General features: G+C 49.6%; 1 protein-coding gene across 2 annotated transcripts in view; it reads left to right on the forward strand.

The window, feature by feature from the left end:
- The first annotated feature begins 1,659 nt into the window (after positions 1-1,659).
- ZFPM1 (zinc finger protein, FOG family member 1) overlaps positions 1,660-25,989 on the forward strand; it is a 69,684-nt gene continuing 45,354 nt past the window's right edge. For both annotated transcript variants that reach the window (XM_070952785.1, XM_070952787.1), the window contains exon 1: positions 1,660-1,873. In XM_070952785.1, the coding sequence (XP_070808886.1) occupies positions 1,834-1,873 (40 nt within the window). In that variant the 5' untranslated portion in view covers positions 1,660-1,833. The remainder of the gene's footprint in view (positions 1,874-25,989) is intronic.

Raw genomic sequence — 25,989 nt, forward strand, 5'->3', positions numbered from 1 at the left:
GTGTTTCTCAACCTTGGAAGCTTGAAGATGGGTGGACTTCAACTCCCAGAATCCCCCAGCCAGCATTGCTGGCTGGGGGATTCTGGGAGTTGAAGTCCCCCCATCTTCAAGCTTCCAAGGTTGAGAAACACTGATCTATATCAATCTATCAATCTATATCTATCATCTCTATCATTCATCTCTCTCTCTCTCTCTCCATCTATCTATCATCTATCTATCTCATCAATCTATATCTACCGTAGGTACTTACCTATCTACCTATATCTCTATCAATCAATCAATCTATATCAGTCTTTCTCAACCTTGGAAGCTTGAAGATGGGGGGACTTCAACTCCCAGAATCCCCCAGCCAGCAGCTGGGATTCTATATCAATCTATATCTATCATCTCTATCATTCATCTCTCTCTCTCTCCATCTATCTATCATCTATCTCTCTATATCATCGATCAATCTGTATCTACCTTAGCTACTTACCTACCTACCTATATCTCCATCAATCAATCTATATCAGTCTTTCTCAACCTTGGAAGCTTGAAGATGGGGGGACTTCAACTCCCAGAATCCCCCAGCCAGCAGCGCTGGCTGGGGGATTCTGGGAGTTGAAGTCCCCCCATCTTCAAGCTTCTAAGGTTGAGAAAGACTGCATTAGTGGATCTCTAGGCGGGCAAGCCAGGTGTTGGCCAGAAGCAGCAGCCACCCACTTATTATTATTATTATTATTATTATTATTATTATTATTATTATTATTATTATTATTATTATTATTATTTTTTATTGGTTAATCTTTAGTGAGATTCACAGCCTTTGAGGCTGGTTAATAGCTCAGCAGCTCGAGTCCTAACCAAGGACCTAGGAACTGTTAAGGTATTGTCGGAGGATGTAAGCTGTTCCGAGTAAGGTGGTTTTTTGTAGAGTCAAAATGTTCAAGTCCGGCAAATTTAGAATTTCTAAATAGCGGGGTAGCCCTTTGGGTATTGCTCCAATTATTATTATTATTATTAATAATAATAATAATAATAATAATAATAATAATAATAATAATAATAATAATAATAATAATTTTATTTCTATACCGCCCTTCTCCCGAAGGGCTCAGGGTGGTGTACAGCCTGATTAAAAGCACAAAGACAAACAAAATTTAAAAATAATTAAAATTATCAAATGATCGGCTCCAATGACAGGCACTTCTTGCCCATCTCCGGGTTTGGGTCTCTGCCTGCAGGTGAACACGGGCCAGACCCTCTCAGCCCAAACTCAGAGCATCCCGGCTGGCTCCATCCTGGTTTAACCAGCCAAGGAGGGCTCAGCAAAGGCGCAGCTCAGCCGCAGACTTTCTCCAGGCGCGCGGCCTGTCAATCACCGCCGGCTCCGCCTCCGCGCGCCGCCGGCCCCGCCCACCGCCCCCTCCTTCTCTTCCCGGGGCCGCCCTATCCGGTGGGCGTGTCCGCTCCGCCCTGTGAACTGGGAGCTGCCTGGCCGTGGCCACGCCCCCTTTCTCCCCCCCCCCCCGCCCCGCCCCGCCTGCGTCCGCCGCGCCAGCTGCCTCCGGGGCTCCATTGAGAAAAAGCGCGCGCGCGCAGAGGGCAGGTCCGGCGGCGGCGTTGGGAGGAGGAGGAGGAGGAGGAGGAGGAAGAGGCGGAGGAGAGCAGCCCGAGCAGGAAAGCCGCCGGCCGGTGCCGGGTGGCCAGCGGGGCGCCGCGGAGGGAGCCAGCGCGGTCTGTGCCCGCCGCCCAGCCCTGGGAGCGCCGGGTGGGCATGAGAGCCGCCCGCCTCGCCCTCGCCCTCGCCCTGCCTCTGCAGCCGCCGGAGGGACTCGGAACCGCCGCCCCGCGATGTCCAGGAGGAAGCAGAGCAAGCCCCGGCAGATCAAACGTGAGCGCCGCCGACCCCTTGCCCGACCCCTCCGCCTCCGCCTCCTCCTCTTCCCTCTGGCCGAAGTTGGGGGGGGGGCGTCCCTGTCCGGGGCGGGGGCTCTGCCGGAGAGACGGAGACCCCCGAGCCAACTTTGCCCCCGCTCCTCCTCGGCGAGGCTCCCTTTGGCCGCCCCCCGCCCCAGAAAGCAACTTGAACTGCTGGCTGCCTTCGGGGGGTCCCGTCGGTGCTTCCCGGCCGCCCCTCCCTCCCTCCCTCCCTCCCCAGGCCCGGCGGGGGCTTCCTGACAGCTGCCCGGGGGAACCGGGGGCGGCCGAGGCTGGGCAGAGGTGGGGGGGCTGGGGGGGTCCCCGGGAGGCGCCCCCTTTCCTCCGGGCGGGGGGCGTCCTTGGCCTGCCGCTCCGCCTCTGGCCGCTTCCCCGGCGCGATCGCCGCCCCGATGAGAGCCGCGATAAGCCCTTAAAATATTCCTCTCTGCGAGCCCCGTGGAGATAAGATCGCCCTGTCGGGACGGGCTGAAATTACGATCTTATCTGGCGCTTGACTCACTCCCGGTTCTTGCGTTGGGAAGTTTCATCTGGAGGGACTTTTGCAGGCGAGAGAGAGAGAGAGAGAGGAAGGAGGGAAGGAAGGAAGGAAGGAAAGAAAGGAAGGAAGGAGCAGCTGCCTCCGGGGGAAGAAGGAGCAGAAGCGTGCGGTGGGACTCCGAAGCTTGCACAACGTGGCAGGGCTTGAAACCTGGAGGGTTGATGCCGGCTTTTAATCGCATCTCCTGCCTTTGCCTGACCCAGACAGAGCCCACCTGAAGGGGGGAGGGCGGCAGCCCAAGTATCCTCCCCACTCCCAGGACGCCTGGAGTCCGGCTTTTCTCTTGGCCGGTCCTGATAAAATCCCCCTTGCAAAGATTGCAGACTGACCCGAGTTCCTGCTGTGGGGAAGCGGGTAGAGGGGGCTGCGGAGGAAGATGGGGGGGGGGGAGGACCGGGGTGGCGGTGCCTTTTAATATCAACCAGAAAAACTTTTCCACTGGCAGGTTTGGCTGCTTTTCACAGTCCCTCCCTCCCTCTTTCTCTCTCTCTCTCTCTCCTCTTTCCTTCCCGAGCAGATCTCCAGATTGATAAGGCCCAGCGAGATCTCTGGATAGTGCAGCTCCCTCTCACCCCCACCCCCCACCTCACTGATAATGCGTTTTTATCTTCACTGGGGAAATAATTGCCATTCTAAGCTGCATCTACCTGTTTGCCTGCTCAGGTGATTTGTTCGGCTGATAAGACCCAGGCAAACTTTTTTCCTTCTTCAAAAAAATTGGATGAAAGTTCTTCTTGTCCTCCGCCCCCACCCCATTCGGAGCCCCATTAATTTTTCTGGATCTCTGGCTGTTCTTGCAAATTCCTTGCTTCTTCCCTCCCCGGGCTGGTAATGAAATGATTCTCTGCCCTCAGCAGAGATTGGTGTAATCAGGTAGATCTGGTGGATTGTTCTGGGCGGATTAAGATGAGAGATATGGCGAGGGGGGGGCACAGTAAAGGTTTGATCCTCTGTTATGTGGGGCGGGGGAAGTGGCTCAACCAGAGGAAAGGGAGTATAAATTTAATAATAAATGATACTCTCCGTTCTTCATTTATGCTGCTGTCAGGCCTGAGCTCCTTCTTCCCGGTAGTTCAGTTGTGGAGTTGATGGGCGCCTGAGAACTTCTGGGTTTAACCCTGGCTGGAGTCCCCAAAGAAACAGTTTGCAGATGGTGGTTACCTTAACCATCATCTCACCTGCTTTTCTGAATGTCCACAGTACGCTGAACCTTGTAGTTACGTAGTAGGTTGATGTATGTTTGCAGAACAGGCTATGCTAAGATGTTGGGGGTTTGGGATTCCGTATGTCAAGACTGACCTGCTTCAAATGTTGCACTCAGTTGCAGTGTGACTTTCCATAAGCCTGGAATAACAAGCCAGCATTCAGCTAAGGGTGTGAGCGGCATCAAAATAATCCCCACGGCTGATGTTTGATGCTTTGGGGACAGAGATGGAAATGACGGGGGATGTGAATCAGCCCTGTAGCTCAAGAAAGCTTCTCCTTTTAAGTGACGGAGTTGGAGAAGGTGCTGCTGGCTGTGTGTTTGTGTGCCTGTGGTTGCATTGGCATAAGACACGGAAGCCCCCGGGCATCTGGAGCAGCAGAAGGCCCTGGTTCCTCTTGGGGCCTCGATCCTTCCTTCCCAGCAGGCCTTTGTGCTGCTCTCCTCTTTCGGCTCACCTATCTTTCTCTTTCACCTTTCAGACCTGCTTTGCCCAGCTGCTAGCTTCCTTCCAGCTACATTAATTGGCAGCTCTTCCTTGCCAGTCCTGCCTGGCCGTCTCCGCTTCCGAGGGAGGGGGGCAGAGGTGATCTGGAAAAAGGATGGAGGAGGGGGGGGCTTTGCTGAACTGGGCAGTTCTGGGGGTGAAAGACCCAGCCTCTGGTTTATCCAGCTGTTTTCCGGAAGGGAGAAAGACCAAGGACTGGGATTGGGGTCCAAAGAGGGGTAGCCCAAAGCAGTGGGGAGAGTGCGGGGGGGGGGGCTCCGTTGCCCCTTCCTGTGAGATGGAAAACAGGAAAATGCACGCGGGGGTGGGGTGGGGTAGAGGCTGGGAAGGGGAGTCCTCATTTTCCTTGTTTGTGTTTCTTGCGTCCATCGGAGTAAAAGCTGCCCCTTCCTTGTTTTGGCCAAAGACCGGAAGGTCATCTTGGTCTCTTCGGTTCAGAGCTGCTGACTTGCTTTGCGGGCTTCCTGGCCAAAGCTCCCCCCACCCCCCACCCCCCACCCCCCACCCCCAGTTGCCCGGTGCTGGATGTGAGAGGCTGATAATGTTGAGAGAATGGGAGATCGTTTTCAGAGGGAGGAAGTCTGCGATGGGCCAAAGCTGATTAGATAAGGATCTGCTGCCGGATTATATTTAACTATTGGTGCCATTTTATTTGAGATGGCGGGTTGGATAGGCAGCTGTTTGTTTGTCCTTGGAGGTATTGTGCCCGGGCTTCCTTGGCTCCTTATCTGAAAGCCCTGAATTCCAAGATAAATATCTCCCAGGCCCTTCCCTTTAGAGATGGCCGGGTGTGCATGTCCAGTTCATAGCGCCCCCCTCCCCTTGAGATAGAGACACAAATATTTATCTCTTGCTTGTCACCCGTGGAGAAGGCTTCCTCATCTGTCCCAGGCTTTGAAAAGAGCTGTTGGCCCTTGACCAGGGAATCTGTGGGGAGGGTCCGAGCAGCCCTAATTCTGGTCCCTCCTGGAAGGGCAAATCTCAGAAGGCCAGGCAGATGTTCAAAGTTACAACGGCACTGAAAAAAGTGACTTATGGCCGTTTTTCATACTTATGACCATTGCAGCAACCTCATGGTCATATGATTTACATTTGGATGCTCGACAGTTGACCCACATTTATGACAGTTGCCGTGTCCCAGGGTCACGTGATCCCCTTTTGCGACCTTCTGCCAAGCAAAGTCAATTCACTTAATGACCGGGTTAATAACTTAACAGCGATTCACTTAAGAAACATGGCAAGAAAAGTTGTAAAATCAGGCAAAACTCATTTAACAAATTTCTCACTTAGCAACAGAAATTCTGGGCTCAATTGTGACTGTAAATCAAGGACTACCTGTAGGTGTCTTTAGCCTGTATTTAATTCCCCCGTAATTTTAGTTGTTCCTATATAATTGTTTTCATATTGCTATTTTCATTAGCTATAAGCCATCCAGGAAATGAGATGGGCGGCATATAAACTTAATAGTAAAGACATAATAAATCTTCAGCTTCTAGAACTAACTCGCCAGAAGTGTGGTTTGGGGGGTGCTTTCAAGTGAAAAGGGGAATTTGAGGAAGACCAGCTTGGCCTGGCTATGAGAGGCTGGTTAAATCAAGAATTTTGTGTGCAGACTAACAGTTGTAGGATTGATCAAACTCTCCATGCGTTTCTGGTGGAGGAAGTCGGTTCTTCTTGGAGGTGGGTGGTGGGGATTTGGGGCAGGTTTCTGAAATGAGTGTGGTCTCCCTTCCATTCAGCTAAAGCTCACCTGGCTGGCAAATTATTTTTCAAGACATCGGAGACCTGGTCCAGGAACCTGGAGGTTGAAGGACACATGACCCTTGGCATCTTCCTCAAGCAGCTGCCCACGTGAGCCCACAGCCTCACTCATCTGCTTGGGGCACCCCTGCTTGCCTCCCACCTTCCTCTCTCCTCCCTCTCTCTTTCTGGGGAGTTGAGAGGGTGATAGAGAAAGTAGAGGTGAGGGTGCCAGCTGCAACCCTGGTTGGATTCCCAAACACCCCACAATCTCTCCTAGCATCACCTGTGGGACCTTTCAGTGAGAGCAGTGGCCAAGCATCCTTCCAAACCTCTGGAGGGTCTCAGGTGGATTAGTCGAGAGGGTGCTAAAAAGGTCCTGAGACCTCAAGAAGCATCTTCCTGTGGCCGTTTCCCTGCTTCTCTCCCAGGTCCATCCCTGACGCCTCCTTCCTCAAGGCTGGGTGGAGATGGGGACAGTTAATCCCTCTGCCTGGATGAGCTGAATTAGTCCTGCCTGTTGTTCCCTCTGCCTGGGTGCCATTGCTCTGCCCATGCCAGTCCCTCCCAAGAATGGGCTCCACCCTGATCTGGGCACAGAAATCCCCCAATTTATTTCTGGGACGTGGGAAGAGAGTCTCACTTGACGGGACCAAAGGAAGAGCTTCCTGGCTAATTTCTTCCGTGACTTGCGTGGACAGAGTGGGAAGTTGTTGCCCATATGCTGGGTCTTAGCTGTGTTAACTTGCTTGGAGGTCACTGGGACCAACCTGGTGAGCAGACACACACAATCATGGGCCCTCCTGTGCTGCAGGTAAATCCAAGGGGCATGATGCCCACTGGCAGTTCGGGCCACTCTTGGCTCTGACCACTGCTCTCCTGAGGGTTGGAAAGAGCTGAGTTGTAGCATTTAAAGGCTGGTGGCTACTGGAAGAGGATGGTGATGCCACCTTGGATGGAGGGACCAAAACATCCCCTTAGGAGGGTTTTTGGTGCTTTTAATTTTTAAACCTTCAACCTCCCCTGCCGTTTTTCCCTGGCAATTTGCCACCTTGGCTTTTTGGGGGGAAGAAAGAAGAGAGGGATTGCTGCCATCTGTCCAATAATTGTCGCCTTCAATAGGAGAGCCGCCGCCGTTCCTGTTAATCCTCCGTCTTTTCCTCCTCCTCTTTCTTCTCCTTCCTGATCAAGTTTTTTCCTCCCTTTGGAGGAAAAGGCTTCAGAACAGCATCAGGACGCATCTGGCAATATTTGTTTTGTTTCCTTCGCTCTCCCCTCCTCTCCGGGCTCTTTTGTTCTGCTGCTTGATAGATGTGGACAGCTGATAATAATAGAAAAAAAAATAAAAAATAAAAAGGGCCAGGAGCTGATCCTCTGCGGAGATAGCTGGTTACATTTATTAACTTCAAACATGGGCGTGTGGGCAGAGGAGGAAAATGATGCTGCGTGCGGCGAGAGTTGGTCCTGGGCTCTTTGATGGGGGGGGGGAGAGAATGATAAAGCCTACAGGGTGATCTGCTTGCAGTTGGGGGGCTGTGCTTGGGGGGGGGCATGTGTGTGTGCGCTTACAGGGTGCTTTCTTGCATACCAAAGTGGGCACCCCCAATTTGGCTAGGTGGGTGGCTTGAAAAAAAGGATGCATTGAAGTTTGGTAGAACTTCTCTCTCCGCCCCCCTCCCCCACTTTCGACCCCCTCCCTTCCGCTGCCGCTTTCTGCCGAAGAGATCGGAGGTGCCGATAAGCCGAGTTCCTGATCTCTCCCCCTGATAACGATAGCAGAGTGAGATAAAAGGCGCTTTATCGCCACCAAACAGATGGCAGAAGGATTGGTCGGCTGCGAGAACAGACCCTGGGAAGGAGAAGGGTGGGGGGAGGGAAGGAGGATGGGGGGGCATGGTAATTTGTTCCATTGCCAATGTGATTAATGCAGGCATTTTAATGATTGGAGGGAGTGGGGGGGCTCTCCTTGTTCTCCCTCTGAAATAGATAAAGAGATATACAAATTCTTTTTAAAAAAAAAAAAAAAAGCTCTTGTCCTTTTTGGGTCTGTTTATCAGCCCCAGATGTGACTTGGTTCAAAGTGAGCTTTTAGATCCTAATCGGTGGTTTTTGCTAAGTGTAGCAATGTATCTTTTTAATAAACATTGAAAAGGGGATATTTTCCCCCCTGCCCAACGTCCAGGGTCGGCAGTGCGCTCCAACCAGTACGTTGGGCAACCAGAGACTTGGGTCTGGCTGCTTCTGGACCAGCTCAAACACTCTCCGGCTTGATTTGAACTCAGGTCTGGTTTTCATTTGTGGGCGGGGAGCTCCTCCTGGACTTGTGAGAAAAGGCCGGTGCCCAGTAAGAGAGGAGCAAGGTGTCACTTAGCCTGGCACTGCGCCAGCGGTGGCCTGAGAAACTTTTAGTCCATGTCTGCCATGCAAAATATCTCCTGTTTGCACACTTTCCTTAGGTTAGCAAAATTTCAGTGCTGCTTCCCGGGGGGGCGGGGGGGGAACCCACAAACCAAGGAAGAACTCCAGAGCAGCTCCTGGGTTTGGACTTAACCAGGCCGTTGCCATGGGCTAAACATGGGGGATGGACATGCAAGCACACCAAACGCTGCTGCCCTCTGGTCCCTGATGTAGCATCCCTGCATTCTCTTGGCTCCCAAATCTCTTTGGCTTTGCTCTATTAAATAAGGAAATAACACCTGGAACGTTTGTCTGCCAATTAAAGCGGGGTCTCCAAACTTAGCAACCTTAAGATGTGTGGACTTCAACTCCCAGAATTCCTCAGCCAGCAAAGCTTTTGATTTTTAAGCCCCCACCCCTCTTCAGTTTTGCCCTGGCAATTTGCCACCTTTGCATTTGGGGGGAAGAAAGAAAAGTGGGATTGCTGCCATCTGGAGTTGAAGTCCATGAATCTTATAGTTGCCAAGTTTGGAGAACCCTAGATTAGAGTCAATGAGTCGCACACACTATGAATTGATATATTCCAAAGACTTGACTGCGAAATTACTATTTTAAACAGTATTATAAGCGTGCTTATAATCCTCCAAAGCATGCTCCCCTGTCTTTTTCTTTAATCTTCAAAATAACTAAGATAAACTCAAAAGGAAGGAGGTTATGGACAGGCATACCCAAATAGACACATTGAGAAGTTGCCCCAAATCTATCAAGGCTACAGATGTTGACATCAGAATTGGTTCTAGTGCAGGTTGGCACACAGTCCTTGTTTTTATGGCCCTGGGAATACACTCTGCCCATGCTCAGGACATCCCATTCTAAGGCAGCACATGTATGTCCCGGAGCTGAGCTGACTCCCGACCTAAAATCTTGTTTGCACCCTTGGTCATTCTCAGCCACTGTGCCCTGAAACGGCTTCGTCTACAACTCCCCTTCTTTACACGGGAGAACGTTTGTCTTTTCTTTTTGCAATAACCAACCCAGCATCTGTTTTTAGCTTACAAGCCTTCCTTTCTATTTTGGTTTCTGGCAAGCCGTGGGAAGTTGGGAGTGTTTTTGTGTTGAAATGTTCGTGTCCCCTTGTGGCTGCCTTTGCTGACTGCAGCCTGTTTTTACAGCACGGGATATGTGGCATGGCAAATAATTTAGTGCAAATAGCTGGCATCCATTTTTTTTAGGGGGGTGGTCAAGCGAGTGGGGTCCATGGATGGGGAGAAAATGAACTGGTTGGTAAGCAAGGGGCACTTTTTTTCCCCAGGGGATAAAAACACAGAGGAACTGTTTTCCTGTATCTCTTCCGCTGGCTTTTATGTCTGAAAGTGTGGATTTTGCCCATAGTATTGATCGCAGTAATGAGGTGCTAATTAATACCCGGTTGGGCGGGTGGCTGCTCCGGCTTTGTGGAGCCGGCTGTTTTTCCTGCACTGAGTGCTGACTTCACAGCTTCTTTGGGCAAAGGACGTACAAGGAAGCAGAGGGCTTTGTCAGCAGTCTCCGCATCTTGCAAGACTCCTGCAGAGACTGTGGGGCCACCCCACTGAACAAGAGCGCAGGAAGGATCGGCCTCCCAATGTGTTGAGGCTGGCGCTGGGCTGCCCGAACGACAGCTTTAAAAATGGGGCATTTCTGTTGGCGATCTTACGGTCCCGAGGCTCAAGCATAGGCTTGCCGTGGAAAATTGTCTCTGAAGTGACTAAGCCCAAGGAGCAAACTAGATCTGCTGGTGGAAATTCCTCATCCAGCAAAGTGAAATTTGGAAGGGGTGAGGATTGGAGGCTTTGAGAATCTGCAGGTTTCCTTGCCCGACCTGGGAGGTTGTGAAGGCTTTCTAATATTTATCTGTGGGATCTGACAGGACCTTAATTCCTAACGTGGAACAAAATGAGGAGATAGGCTGGATTGCATCTGCAGATGGAAAGCTGCTTGTAGCTGATCTGGTTTCTTGGGTTTTATAAATGCCATTTAAATAGAAAACCAGCAGCCCTTTCTGCCTTATGGGCTTATTCCCTAAATGGAAGGAGGCTTATTAAATGTGTGTGAATTTTTAAAAAGGGGTTGGTCTCCTTATTTTTGCATTATTTTGCCTGTGGACTGCAAGGAATGTTTCATTCCGATTCTCCCAAAAGGCAGATAAAATGATAAACGCTGTTTCTGGGCTGTAGCACTTGGTTGTAGGTAAGTAGTCCCAGGGTTGAATCCTCTTACGCACTTGGGTGTGCAGGCACAGGCACAAATTGTATATGTGGGTGGATAGATAGATAGATAGATTAGATAGATAGATATCACTATGTAGTTGTCTTAGCAACCACATAGTTGGACTTTGGGAAATCTGTCTTCAACCTTGACCATCAGGTCTTCCAACAGTGCACACATATTGTTCTTGTAACTGAGGCCATCCTTTTTGCTACTGGCTGTTCTCTTCATCTCTTCTAACTTCTCAGTGTCCAAAATTTCTCAAGAGAACTGTGGGAGCCGCACACACCCATCACATGAAGAAAACTGTTCTAGAACCAGAAGAACACTCTAGATCTCTCTCCTGGATTACCTGTCCTTTGTGTCTCATGAGCAGAAGGAGGAGCTGGCTTTCATCTGTCAGAATGAGGTCACTTCTTGGTTCTGGGGTGTTCAGACTAATACAACTTTACTGCTGTTTCTACTGTTTGGGAGGCCACAACCCCACTTGGCAGCAATGGGAAGGGGCACAGCTGATGCATGTTGAGGAGGAAGACAAATACTCTTGCAGGTCGGATCAAAAACTTGTAGAGTTGGAAGGGATCATCCCATCCTGTCTTGTGCAGTGGGGAAAAAACAAAGACCATGAGAAGTGACCTATGGCTGAATGTTGCCATCATTGGTGGTATCTTCCCAACTTCAATCTCTGTTGGCTGCTCCTCAGCCTTTAGCTTTCTTCAGCTCTTTGTCAGTCTTCTGGTCCCAATAATCCAGACATGAGATCAGGGAGTCTTTCCCTGCTGTGGCTCTCCAAAAACCGGGAGGTAGGCTGCCTACACAAAGGGAGGCCTCCCAGCAACAATGGTTGGTAGCCCTTGATTCTACAGCTTTCTTCCTCCACCCAGGGAAGGATCCCTCTGTACCTTCTTTTCCTGCCAACAATCAATGAAAACCGGAAGAGCACATAAGGTGTTTCAGGGTGGAGGCTTTGGCCTCTCCTGCGCTGCTCTGACCAACGTGTCCCTGACTTTTCTTTGTAGCCATCAGCCTGGAATGAAGTGGGAGCTGTTGGCACAGCCAATCTGTTGCTGCAGGCCTGGCCGGCAGCAGAACCTGTCCTGCAGAACGAGAAGGAGGTCCTGCCCATTGAGAATTTCCTGACACCAGAGATGCCCTGAGAGTTCAGATGTGGCTGCTTCCAGATGGGGCAATAGAAAGTTTACAAACAGGGCTGCGTGGTTTGGAGAAGCAGAGATAGAGAGAGGATCTGGCTTAAGCCAAACTGGCTTACAGTGATGTAAGCTCCTTTGAAAATGTGGGAAGACACAACTTCCCAGGTCACGGTGACTGATCTGATTTGATAAATAAACTCTTGTGTATTTTGTTTTTTGACACGTGGTTGGGTTCAGCTACTCCCATCAGGCTGACCGTGAAAATCCTGCCCCTTGGGGGACTCTGTTCAGATCTCTCTGGTCCCCCTTTCGCTTCTCAACTTTGAGTGGGCAACCTCGGCCCCCTTTCAGACTGACTGGGGATGGCAGGTGACGGTTTTCAAAGTGAGCGGGTGGGAAACTGCGCTTGGCAGGGTCACCGGTTACAAGCAGCGGGGTACAGATCGTCCACGACTTACGACCACAATGGAGCCCAACATTTCTGTTGCTAAGCAAGGCAGCTAAGGGAATTTTGCTCCGTTTTACGACCTTTCCGGCCACGGTTGTTCAGCGAATGACTGCATGAATTGTTACATGCATCTGGCTTCCCCATTGACTTCGCTGGTCAGAAGGGGATCACAGGACACACACACACCCATCTCCCACCCCCAGGACACTGCAACCATTATAAATATGAACCAGTTGCCAAGTGTCCAAATTTTGATCACGTGACCAGGGGGATGCTGCAACGGTCGTAAGCACTTTTTTTCAGTGCTGTGTTGTAACTTTGAACAGTCACTGAATGTATGGTTGTAAGTCACCGTTATACCTCTTCTAAACTGCTTGGCCTGGACCCAGCCTTCCGATTTGTTCTCCACCAGACAGGAGTTGTATCCCACACATTTGGAAGATGCTCATCGGGAGAGGGTTGCCTCGGATGCGCCCGTTTTTCGGTTGGTGAGAACCCTCCCTTCCCCTACTTCTGAGTCACTGGCCACCTAGGGAGCAAAGTAATCCTTTGGGCCATGATGCAAACTGCCCAGGCGAGGTGTAAGAGCTTAGGGAAGAAGCACTGATTGTACCAAAACAGAAACCTGATGGTTATCTGGGATTTTCTGGTGGGACTGGCCGGCATTAGCAACCCAGAGCTCCTCTAGGGATGAGGCTACTGACTCTTCCCAGCTGGGATCCCAGTTTGACACATCACAGTAACCAATCCAGGAGGAGGTTTTTGTCAGAGGGGCAAAGAAAGTTGGTTCTTTATATTTTTGCTTCCCCCAGTGGGGTCTTGGGCACTTTGCTTTCTTTGCAAATCTCAGGGTGTGTCAAAATAAAAGGACATGGCACTTTGGGCATATCTACTGGGCTAGATGCTTCCCGTGATTCATGGTCATAGCTTGCAACTGGAGTTTTAAATCCAGATGTTTACCCAGATGTTTTCATGTCCTTTCTGACCGTGCCGGAAGTGTGTCGCAAAGCAATTACAGCAGGCTGGAAAGTTGAATTTGAAACTCTCAATCTCTATCTCTCTTTCTGCTATTCATACTAGTCTGTGATTGCCACATTAGAAGCAATGTGCTGCCCATTAAGGCAGATCTCCATTTTCTGGTTGGCAAAGAACGCTGTGTAGATTAGCTGGAAGATTTCCTAACTGGCAGATTTTTCAGCTCGTTCACACAGTGTGTGGCTGCGTTGGAAACTTTAGCTCGCAGCCACTTTTTCCTGAATCCCAGTTTGTCACAACTCTGCCTGCGAGTTTTCCAAGAGTAGATGATGCAGGACGCTAAGCTCCAACAAGCCCAGTTCCAGCAACCGTATCAGAAACGGTTCCTACAAAGCCACATCAGAGGATTCGATGGATTAATTCATGCCCGCCCATGTGGGGTTTCTGACTCGCCCATGTACAGTTTTTGCTTGGTGGGCTGTTCTTAAAGCAAGGGAGGGGGATCTCTCTGAGGGAGGAAGGACTGGATGAAAGCCTGTTTGAAAATACATCTTTTCTGTGGAGGAGTGAATAAAGAGCATTGTATTTCCTGCTTGGAAAGCAGAAAGACAACAGATTCCTGAATTCAAAGTGAGTGATGTATATTATCTGTGAGTAAAAGGTTCAGCAACAGGTAGGGCACCTGTAGGTCGGTGAGTAGCACCCCTTATAAGTTTATGTTTCATTTTATATTGATTTAGAACATTTATATCTTCCTCCCTCCCTCCCTCCCTCCCTCCCTCCTTCCCATATAATCACCATGGTCTCAGAGGTGCAGGAATTGCAAGTAGAGTGTTTGTTTATTTATAAAACAAATTTCTAAGGCTAACCAATTCCAAAATGAATGTGGGCAGTTGACGGCTTAAAACACACACAAACAAACAAATCACAAGATCAGGAAAGGACAAATAAGTCTAAATAAGACATTCAGGGTAGGAGGGAGAAGAGGTGAAATACTGAAGCCATAAACAGGATTAAAATAACTGAACTGGGCCTCCTTTGGTTCACCAGAAGTCCTCTGGAGCAAGTTGGTTTTCAGGGTTTGGGGAAAGGAGACACAATGAGGCCAACTGTCCTCTGTTATTAAGCTTTAAGGCTGCTGGTAGTTTACTTTAATGTATTAAAACATCTGTAATAGTGATGATGGAAACAGTCAGGCTGAGCACTCAAGGCCTGGGCCAATGCGTGGGTTTTTAAGCCCCCTCCTAAACTGAGCTGCCCTCCTGGTGACAAGCAGTTCCACCCCCTGGGCCTTCTCTTTGGAGAGGCTCAACAGGGCTCATCTTGAGGGAGAAATGGCCCTTCTGGCATGACTGTGGATCGGTGCCTTGATTTGGGTCTCGGGGAATCCTCTCCTCTCTTGGTTCCTCTCTGAGCAGTGGAAGGGCCCCCTCATAGCTATAGGTTGCTGGTCCTGTGCAATTTCTTACGGGTTTCCTCTCTTGAGCACAACATTCCCCGTAATGCTGGCAAGCGTCTTGAAAAGATCCTGCCTGCAGCCCAGCGGAGGCCATGAAGGCAAGGTGAAGATAATATCCAACTAAAAGACTAAAATATCTCCCCTTTAAAGAAGCTAAACAGAGATCAGGGAGTCCCATGACTTGAAATCATGCATGATCTGGAAATCTTTCTCTCTGACTCATAAAGCTACAAGTCAGGGTTGTCCATTCCTGCTGGATGTGCAGAAATTCAGGACTGAGCAAAGGAAGAACTTCAGAAGCAGTGGTGATTTTATTTAAAGGGGTTGGAGAAAGGCATGGAGGATCGGGTCCCCGTGGTTTCTGCCCTTGGTGGCTGTGTTTCCTCCCTGAATAGCAGCCCGTGGATCTGGAAGACCTCAGGGAAAGAGGACAGGATCTCCCCACCCATGTTGGTGAACCTCCAGGTGACTCCTGTTGGCCAGAGCTGGGCTGATCAGCCCTTGACCCGAATAACTTCAGAGCTCTTCTTGCAACATCTCAGAATTGGATTCACTAGACCTTCCCATAAGACTCTTGATTCACCCATCCACTAAGCCACAATCTGTTGTAACAGTAGTTGTTGAAAGTGCCGCAAGGGCTGGCTTCCCACAGTACATAGACCTGAGGCCAGAGCAACTATTTCCACCTGAGGCCAGCCATTGTGCTGTGAGGCGGGAATGTTCTTTTCTGCATTGGTGTGGCAAAGCTGGACAGAAACCCGGCTATTGTCCAGTCTGGCCATTTGGAGGAGAAAGGGAAAAAAGGCAAAGATGACTCTTTCATTGTTCTGTAGCAACGTGTTTTGGGGAAAGGATGAAAAGGAGAGAGGAATGCAGCAATTGACCTTGGCTGGAATAGGGTTAAGGAATGAATGTTTCTGACTCATTCCAGATAAGCCCACTGCCTCTTCCTCCTCCCTCTCTCCTCTCCAAAATATCTGTTATCTCCTCCCTTCTCACATCAACGGGTTTTGGTGACATCTCTGATTTGCCAGCGGAGAAGGAAATGCCTTTTCTCTAATTTGTTAATCATCTCTCCAACTATTGCCCTGATGATTGCTTATTCTGAAAGCCAGCACATTTTCTCCCTCTTTCCCCTCCCTCTTTCCAAGTCTGGAAATTAGCCAAAGCCAGGCGTTGGTGAGCATCGCCCAAAGCATCCCTTTTGTGAGACTGGATACCTAAGTGAGTGAACAGGCTGCAGATGCTGCCTCCAACTGCGTCATGCAAGGGGGTGGTGGGTTTGCATGTGGCTCTGTGTCTTGTCTGAATCCGGCCAGTTACGGGATATTCATTAAACTACAGTTAAACAAATCTTTGTTTAGAAATCAACCCAGGATGTTGCACGAAGCTGAGAAAGTTTGCATGCACCTCAACAGTCTGCCCCAAAGCCCGGCAGCATTATATAAAATACTGTCTTTTTTGCATCTGAATGCAATTAGAAAGGGGTCAAAATAAGTTTCTTCTCGCCCTGTTGGTTTTTGGGTGGGGGGGGGTGGCAGCCAGCTTGAAAGCCAAATCTGAACCTGGAGCTCAAAAATGTTGAAGGCCTCTGGCTTATCCGAGGGTGCGAACATGTTTTTTGACTCGGGGAGCAGAGTAGTGGTGAGCTAGTCTAGAAATATCAGCAGGACGCAAAAGCCGGTTACCGCTGCAGAATTAAGTGGCTGCAATGAATGCCCTGCGCAGGCAATTAGGATTAGCAGCCAGCATCAGGGTTTAAGAGTCAGTCTGGTGTGGAAAGGAGGGTGTCGCAATTAGGGGTGCAGCCGGAGAGCCCTGGGAAATTTTGGGCCTGTTGCCACTCTGCAGCCCAGCCAAATATTGGAAGAAGGGAGCTAATGGAACTTGGCATAAACCAGCTTCTTTATGTTCCTCGGTAAATCAGGAGCTAGCAAGTTCAGAGCAAGAGGAAGGAGTTGCTTAAGGGCAGAATTGTGTGTATTTTCTTCCTGACATTCCCTCCCAATATTGATCTGGTTTTGGTCATCTGAAGACCTCCTTCAGCCTCCCTTGTTAAAGAGGCCGATCGGTTGGCTGTGAAGCTGTGAAAGTTCTCGGTGTTTCTGCAGGCCAAGATTGACTTGATGTAGGAGGCTGTTTCTCCCTCTGGGCAGAAATGTTATGTGGGCAAACATGTTCTGTGGGGCCCTAGAACCCACCCCACCTGCAAGCTCCATGTCTCCATGTTAGGGCCACCTTATTTGGGGTCTCCTCTGATGATTCCTTTGAAACCATTGTTTTCTTCCAGAGAAATACCCTGGTTAGACTGCAGCAGCAAATCGGTGTGTTGCAAAACAACTCTTTCTGTATGAAAAAGGAGACCTCCCTACTAAAGAGGGATAGGAAAAATGTTTAGATGACGCCACAGGACAGCCGGTTAATTCTCAGTGTGCTTGCCACTTGTTCCTTTTTATTAATGCTGTTCCTTTGTGTGGCCCCTTGTGGTTGTGGGGATTGTGCTCGCTTTCTCCCTGCCTTCTCTGTCGTGCAGGCTCTCCTGGAGATCCCCCTGGGGAAAAGGTGGTGGGACAAAGGAACGGTGCCCACAGGCAGCACCCTGATCAGCTGGGGGGGTGCAGAGGAGAGGGGGGTCTTTCCTGTGTCCAAACAAGAGGAGGGGAGGGAGGGAGAGTCATCCAGCGGTGTCCCACCACTGCGCGGTCAGCCTGGGCTGGTGAAGGTGTCACTGGCGTAAGTCTGCCCTGGTGACTTGGGTCACTGCTGTCAACAGACAAAGATGGAGTGGGCCCCAGAGACCCAGGCGGTCCTTTCCCGGCCTTCTCACCCAGGGATCTTCTGGGAAGGGAGTTGTGTTTTTTATTATTATTATTTTTATTTTATTTGTACTTTTTAAAAAGTTTTTTATTTTTATTTCTCATAAACACATTTACATGTACAGTCATTTATCCATCATTTTTCATTCATCTTATCTTTTAACTTTCATTTTTCATTTTTACTTTTTCGGGGTTGCTCTTTTAGCATTTACCTTTACTCCAACCATTCTTCTTCTCCTCCCCTTCTCGTCCTTCCTCTTTCTCCTCCGACTTTCTTCGTTCTTCCTCTCCTTCTCTTTCCTACTTCCCCTTCCCTTCCCCCACTCCTCTCTTCTTCCCCCCTTCTAACCTTCCCTTTTGCTCCTCTTTCCCCTCCCTTTTCTTCCTCTCCTTTTCCCTTTCTTCTTTCTCTCCCTCTCCTCTCCTCTCTTCTCTGGGAAAGGAATTGTATCGGCTGAAATCTCCCCAATGTGCAAAGCAGGCAGAAGGCGATGGGAGGTCGTGTTGCGAAACAGGATTCCATCACTCTGCCTTCCTTAAATTAGCTTTGGGGGGGGTCTTCAGATGCACAGTCAGGGGTGCTTGCAGGGACGGGAGCAGTCCAAAAGACAAGATGGCGGCCACAACCATGCAGTCAGAGTTGCGCCTTGCACACAAAAAGGGGGCAGGGCTGCTCCAGAGGGACAGTTGCAGCCATTATCTTGACTTTGTTGATCTCCAGATCTGAAAGATCTGAGCAAGATCTTTCTTCCAACCTGGTTTAGATGTTGGAAGGACTGAATCGGTCTCTTTGAATTATTTGGAGTCTCCAGGAGTTGGTGGGGAAGAAGATATCCCAAGTCTGCTTTCCAGCCCTGAAGTTCTGGAGATGTTCATCTTGCAGGGTCCTCAACCAGCGTGGCCTTTGAGGTCCACCATGGTTAAATAGCACCAAGTTGACCACAGCACGGAAGAGTGTCCGGCTAATGGGGGAAAAGGTTCCTAGGGAGAAACGAGAGCAGCTGCTCTCTGGAGGGTCCCAGTTCCAAGGGCCTGCAACAGTTTGTGGCCTTCATTGGATCCCCTGAAAGAGCCAGCCAGTTGGGCAGGGATGTCTCTCTTGTCTTTACAAACCACCCTGCGCTCCAAAGAAAACAGACCTCTGGCTTTGGGGCCATGCAGGAAAAGGAAATGGCCCAGCCCAGGGAGACAACCAGCGAGCGTCCATGTGAACCTGTCCCTTTGCTTGGCCCGGCCTCTGGCTTGACTCATCGGGCTCTCCTTCCGGCTCAGCACCCCAGCCCTGGTCCCCTTCTCCCCCCTTTTCCTCCCTCCCCTCTGTCTGTCTGTCTGTCTGTCTTGGGCAGCTCGAAGGAGCCCCTGGCGCTCTCCCCAGCCGAGGCCCCTCTCTCCTCGCTCTCTCTCTCTCCCTCTCTCTCGTGCCGGTTTCAGCGGATATGATAATGCGGAAAGTTGAACTGCCCATTACCGCACCACTGATGGGTGCATTGATAAGGCTTTGATAATGGGGGAGATTAGCGGCGCTCAGTAGCCAATCGCTCAGCCCCTTCCCCCATTAACATTCCCCACCACCGGCCGGCTGGGAGCTGCCGATCTCCTCCATTTCCACTCCTCCACGAGATAAGAATGGAAATACTGACTTCATAGCTCACTGATTAAAGTGTCTGGATTTCTTGATAATACACAGATAAATTATGTTTTTCAAAAAGAAGGTAGGGACGGAGTGGGAGGGGAGGGGAAGGGGAGGGGAGGAAGAGCCTTGAGTCCCTTCCTTGGCTCTCCCTGCCTACCCCCCTCTCTCCTCTTGTGCTCTGCCCCACGTTCCCACCCAGCACCAGGCCTGGCTCTTTTGTGGCTCTGCACATGCAGCAGCGCATGTAGCGTAGCTGGACACTGGCAAGATTTTGCAAACCTTACAAAGAGGGAGGGGAACATGGGGCGCCCTTCTGCTGGGGAGGGTGTGTGTGTGTGTGGGGGGGGTGTATCAAGGGTTGGTGTTTAGCAATGCAGGGATTGCGTCTCAGAGATACACAGTTTTGCAGCATTAAGTGCACAAGTGTAGCGTCCGTTGGCTCTTGTGGTTGGACACCGGTAGTCAACCCAAGGAAGACCAAGGAAACCCCACTTCCTTCCATGTGGCACTTCCAGATCTTCTAGTAAAGGACCCACCCAGGAGATGGATCCATGCTGGCTTCTTTCTCCAAACATTGTCTGAAATGGCATAGGGTCTCCTGCTCGAGCAAGAAGTTGGACTAGAAGACCTCCAAGGTCCCTTCCAATCCTGTTATTCTGTTATATGGTGGGATATGCCGGACAACCTGCCCAAATCTGGCCTGGCATTCATTTCCCCTCCACCCAGAAGTATCCTTGACCGATAATGATGGAGACATAGCCAGACATCAAACCTCAAATGGCGAATAGCCACTCAGGGAGACTTGTCTCCCCATAAACTCATAGACTTGGCATTCTAGTTTGGATAGTTTGGTAGGGCTCCCCAGCTCTTGCTTGGGAGTTTTCCTCCTCCTCCTCGAAGGAAGGAAGGTTAAGTGTCTTTAAACCCACGATCAGACCTGAGATTCCTCCCCCCAATGAGAAATCTGCAGTTGTTTACTGTTTATGGGCTGCTCAACTCAGCCTGAAAGCCAAAAATGAGCACCCTGGACCCAAATCCTTCAGTGATCCGGCATCGGCGCTGTGGCTAAGAGGCCTGGATCCCAAGAAAGTCCATCCTGCAGGTGCAGGATGAGGCCTCCTGCAGGCCAGAGGTCAATAATCTTTCAGAGCTGCCCTAAAGCTGTAGGAGAAACCTCACCCCGCTTGGTGCTTTACAAATGCATTGGAGCGTAGAAAACCTCTGAAGGCTATCCGGTTGGGAATCAGTCTTTAGAGGCAGAGGTAGAGATTTTTTTTTCAAAAAACCCCCATAGGTTCTCTCAAATATGCAACGTTAGAGGGTGAAGATGCCCCCAACCCTGGGCACTTCCAAGCCTCCCCTCTCTTTCCGTCTTCTGCACTAAGTCTCCACTACTATTAATCTTCTCATCGTTCCCACCACCCATCTCTTTCCACTTATGACTGTATGACTGTAATTTTGTTGCTTGTATCCTTACAATTTATATTGATATTGTTCCTGATTGCTTATTTGTACCCTACGACTATCATTAAGTGTTGTACCTTATGATTCTTCACGAACGTATCTTTTCTTTTATGTACACCGAGAGCGTATGCACCAAGACAAATTCCTTGTGTGTCCAATCATTGGCCAATAAAAAATTCTATTCTATTCTATTCCCTGCCTGTTTAGAAGCCCCCGAGATGGGTAGGTCTTGGCTGCTTGGAGAAGGTCTCCAGATTTTCATTTTGAATGCTTGCAGCACCTGGGTAAGGCAAGGGTACCTCTGGGCTTGCCTAGAGAGTCCTCTAAATATCCGTTGCTGAGCACGGATTATTAATATGTCAACAAAGAAAGCCACAGTTCCATGCTGCGTGTCCCAGTCTTCCTCCCAAGAAATTGGGAAGGTTTTCACTTCTGGGGCATTCTGATTTTTGAGGAGGGAAAGAGTGGCTGGGCAGAGGAGGGGGGGAGCAATTCCTTGGTCCTAGAGCCGCTCAAGGAGATGGGAGAGAATCCATTTGCAGCCAATGTGTTGCAATGTTTCTTCAGAGCCAGGATTGCCCATCTTGACCACTGAAAAATGGGTGGACTTCCAGTGGCTGGCTGGAGGATTCTGGGAGTTGAAGTCTACCTGTCCTCCAGGGACCAAGATGGCGAAGACCTGCCCTAAAGATAACCAGGTTTTTTTGTGCCTTTCAGCCAGTCTTTGGCATACGATGCGTTGTAAAGGCAACCTGCCACTCCACCCTTGGCTTCCCCACGCAGGAGGGCTGCATGTCTTTGCAACCCATAAATAATCCCTTTGAGGGGTCGCAGGTTTTATTTCATCTTACAACAAAGTAAAGGCTGGACGTATTAAGCCAGCTGACCTTTGCAAGCAGGCCCTCCCGTCTGCCATGCTCTCCCCGCTAAATTTTCTAACTAAAGAAGGAACAGGATAAAGTTCATTTCCAACCCGCTGCCCCATTCCAGCCGGGCTGTTCCTTCTCTCCCCCCTCCGCTCTTATTTTAAAGGAACTGCGATAAAAAGCAGAGATAAGTCCAGGGCTGTTTTGTGTAGGAGTTGATATCTTTGTTATCTATCTCTCTCTTTTTTTTCACTCTCTGAGCAGCTCTGTTGTTTTTTACCCTTATCTCGCTCCACCAAAATGCCAAGAACAGAAAACACACAAACCCTGGTGCCTTGATAATTCATGGAACTGGTGATAAAATGTTACCATTAAATTAAAATTGTACATTATTTTTTTTTCTTAAACCCCCCCCCCTCCTTTCTCTTTGCAAATGAAGTCAAAACAACTCTGGGAACAAGGCACATCACACACACACAGACACACACATACATGCACACAGACACACCATGGGAAAGGAAGCGGGGGGGGAACCCTCTCTTAATGTGGACAAAAGATCCATGTTTTTGGGGTTGGGGAGTAAGATCTGGAGTAAAGGACCACAAATGAATACATTAGGAGTAGCAAGTCTTGTGTTGCAGTCTCACAACATCATTGTAGCCAGGAGTTTCTTTTTATAGTTTATTTGAGGAATGCACAAATGTTGGGGTTTCCTCCCCCCCCTAATTTTTCATAGGCGCCTCAGATGGGTAGCATGAAAGCAATAGGATGTGCATGTTTGGGGCTTTTAAAAGCCAAGTGTCTCCTGTATTTAGACAAGGCACCCCATTATTTTTGGAAACAAGGGATGGGAAAGGAGAAACGTGATGCACACAGAAACCTTTTTAAGCCCCAGAGACATCTCTATCCATTATGGGGCCCTAAAGATTCATCTCTGTGAGAGTCGGTGCCATCAGATTCTTCTCCACTGAAGCTCATTTGCCGCCCAGAGTCGCTGCAACAGGGAATGGGTGGCATATAAATTTAATAAATAAATAGAAAGGTGGCACGTGCCACCTCTGAACTTTCAGGATCTTCCTTGGGGGTTTGCAGCTCTCAACGTCTTGGAAGATGTCCCAGCACACATGTCGGACACCAGTTGTGGATATAGAATCAAGTTGAATTCAACAACTTCTCTGGGAGTGTGTGTGTGAGTGTGTGTGTGTGTGTGCAGTCCCTGGGTACTAGTGTCTGTGGAGATTCTCAATCATCGAGGTCATGGTTGTCCCCCTTTGTTTTCCCCCAAAAGGCAACGTTTGAAAACGTTTCGCTTCTCATGCAAGAAGCTTCTTCAGTTCTTTTTGGAAAAGCACCTGTGGGACCTGGGCACTTGTGTTATTCCAGGATTGGTGCGAGGTTAAGAAGAGGTTAAAATGATTGATCCATTTTGCCCAGTTGGCCCTCCAAGGGAGGGAGCCAGAGAAGAAGAAATAGCTGGAGAGGGCCAACCTCTCAGGACAGACCCCTGCCAAGTTTTGTGAGGTCACAACTTCTGTTGTGGTGCAAAAACGTGTGTGGGAAAGAGAGGCGAGAACCCCATGTTCCCAGCTAGGGTGAACTGGGTGCCAGAATTCAGGATGCCAAATCAGGTCTGGAAAAATCTGGATCGCCACTAAATGACGGCCAAGAGTTTGGAGTTGCTCCCCTTTCTCTTCTCATCTTCTTCTGGATTTGCACAGCACTTATCTGGGAACCCCCATCAGGTTCACCAAGCACCATCATGTCCTGGAAAAGGGTTTTGTGCTGAGACCGTTGGCAGAATGCCTGCTCCAGAAGGGAAGACAGTTCCCTGACCCACGCTTCCGGAGAAGGACGGGCTAGCTGCAGGAATTTGCAAGAGTGAGCATTCTTGGCATCTGAGTAAGCTCTCCCTCACCAACCCTGCTTTGCTTCAGTGGTAGCCGTTGGGCAACTGAAGCCTCCCACTGAGATGGTTTCTCATGTCCTACTGGTCCATTAGACTCAACATAGGATCAAACCTATGAGGTTTGGGTTAGCTACTGTGCTCCTCTTGGCACCTCGGCCTGGCTTGAGAACTTCCTGAGCAGATAGTTCTGCAAGATGTGCCTTTCCCTTCTGATCTGGAAGGCCAAGATTTCAACAAAACCCCCAGATGATCTTTAGGGCTTCGTAACTACTTGAGCCTTTTCTCCAGAGTTGTACGCACTGAGCATTGGCTTCACACGGCGGCCCCAGAATTGGCCGGCCCATCAGTTTCCACGGCATTTGTGGAATTGGTGTAGAAGGACGAGGGGGGGAGATGGGGAAACTGTTATTTTGAATTTTGAGATAACCAGAGGCAGGTCTTTCAGATGGCGTTGACGATACGTTGCTGAATTTGAATGCAATCTTTCCCTAGGCTTGGGGGTAAAAAATATCAATAATTTGAGGTTTGCAGGATGGGTTCAAAGGGGAAGGACTGCAGGGTGAATCTCTCTTCTCCCTTTTCTTTCTGGCTTCTTTGCTTCCTCCCCGAATCTCAGCCTCCCCAGCTCCCCCTTCCCCACCCCCCAGCTTTGCATTAAAAGTCGCTTCCTATCCATCTGATGTGCCAGAGAGCCGCAGATAGCTCTATTAGACTCTTTTCCTCCCTTAAAAATCTATCAGGGCCTTATCGGGGCCCCATCTGCAACATAAAATCACTTCCTCGCTATTGGCCTGCTATTTTCTTTCTTATTATTCCTGCTCTTTGCTTCTCGCCCTTCCCAGCTCGGCAGCAACAGCGTAATACCATGCAAGCCTTCTCTCTCTCTCTCTCTCTCTCTTGCACTATTAGTATTAGTAATCGTGTCCCCTGAAGTGAAACAATCTTTTGTAATCTATCAGTGGTTTATCGGTCCTATCTGAGAGCCGAGAATGGCCGGCCCCTGAGATGGCGCCACACTCAGCACTGATAACGTTACAGAGTTCAATCCGTGATGAATGTTAAGTAACTGCACCCGTCGCCGATAGGATATGGACTTGGCAGAGGGAAGAGCTCTGTCTGAAACCAATCTCCTGATAGCAGGAGGGGAGCTGCTTTTTCTCAGCCGGTGCTCCCCACCCCGTCTCTTTCCTCTCCCCAGAGCTTTGGGGCAGGCCAGGGGTGGGAGGGAGGCTGCAGAGGTGGCCCAGCCAGAAGTTCAGATCTTCTCCTGACCTTTGGGCACCATCTTGTCCAGGCGGCTCTCGGGACAGGACGGGAGTTTTTCCTGGGTTCCCGGCTCCTTTCTTGGAGACTTCAGCCGGAAGGTTGTCCATCACAAGCCTGTGTCTTCTTCCCAACTTTGGAAAGCATCCCAGAAGGTCTCAGCGTGGCCATTTTTGGGGGAAGGAGCCGAGCGCAGCGTGTCTGTGGGGAGGATGTGAAAAGAGGAGTGGGAGTTCGTTGGCATAGAGGTAGAGAGAAGAAAGTATGTCTAGTCTAACGAAGAGAAGGACCAGGAGTGACATGATAGCAGTCTTCCAATATCTGAGGGGCTGCCACAAAGAAGAGGGGGTCAACCTATTCTCCAAAGCACCTGAAGGCAGGACAAGAAGCAACGGGTGGAAACTAATCAAGGGGAGACCCAACCTAGAAATAAGGAGAAATTTCTGATAGTAAGAACAATTAATCTGTGCTGGCTGGAGAATTCTGGGAGTTGAAGTCCACCCATCTTAAAAGTGGTTGAGTGTCCCTGTTTCAGAGTCTGGAAAAAGGTCAGCCAGTGACCTCCTCTTCATCATGGCCTCTTCATTCAGATGACACCCATTCCCTAATTCAGATCAGTTGACACGATGCTTGAGCCATGATCGTACCTTTCACAGACATCCACGGGCTCTTCTTCACTTGGTAAGGAAAAAATGGTGCTCCTTTGAATAACACGTGTAAAAGTGCAAATGTTTTACATATTCACTCATTTGAACTTTCAGGCAAGCCAAGCCTTGCCAGCATTCAACATTCCCTCCCTTCACCTCAGAGTATGAATGATTTGAAGGTGGACTTGGAAGAGCGGAAGAGTAAGAATTAGCTTTTTGGTTTCTGTTTGGTGAAAAGAAGATAAGGGTTCTATGGCACCATGATCTGACTGGGATCTAGTGATAGTTGATTCTTTTGTGCTTAGGAAGTGATGCTGTTGTCTGGGGGAACCACGAAGGGATGTGTCCTCCCTGAATTTGATTTAACCTCCATGCGATTAGGTAACCATCAGAACTTGTAGCCAGATTTATAGATCATGGGAAGAAATTCTCCAATCACATGTTTGGGGATGGAATGGCTTTTCTTCAAGAAGCAGATGGTTTATTAGGTTGCAATTTATTAATTACAAATATAAGCCAACATCCCTGGTACCCTGAATCCAGCCGACCACTAACTAACCAGGTTTAGCTCTCCCAGTCATTAACTGAGTCATTTGGGGATCTCTTTGAGTCCCCACCCTCTTTCTCCTAGAAGAGTCTGGCATCCCGTGAATCTTTGCGCCTACTGGCAAGGCTCCATGACCTCATCCCCTTTGCCATTGGCCTCCCTAGCAGGTCACAGCAGGTATGACTTGGTCCCCACAACCAGTCGATGTTGAGGAGGTGGGTTCCAGGCAGCTGGGCAGGAGTTTGAGAATAGAGAGC

The sequence above is a fragment of the Pituophis catenifer genome, unplaced genomic scaffold, assembly GCF_029215685.1.
Source record: "Pituophis catenifer annectens isolate HBS135680 unplaced genomic scaffold, rPitCat1.0.hap2 SCAF_13, whole genome shotgun sequence".
NCBI classification, from domain to species: domain Eukaryota; kingdom Metazoa; phylum Chordata; class Lepidosauria; order Squamata; family Colubridae; genus Pituophis; species Pituophis catenifer.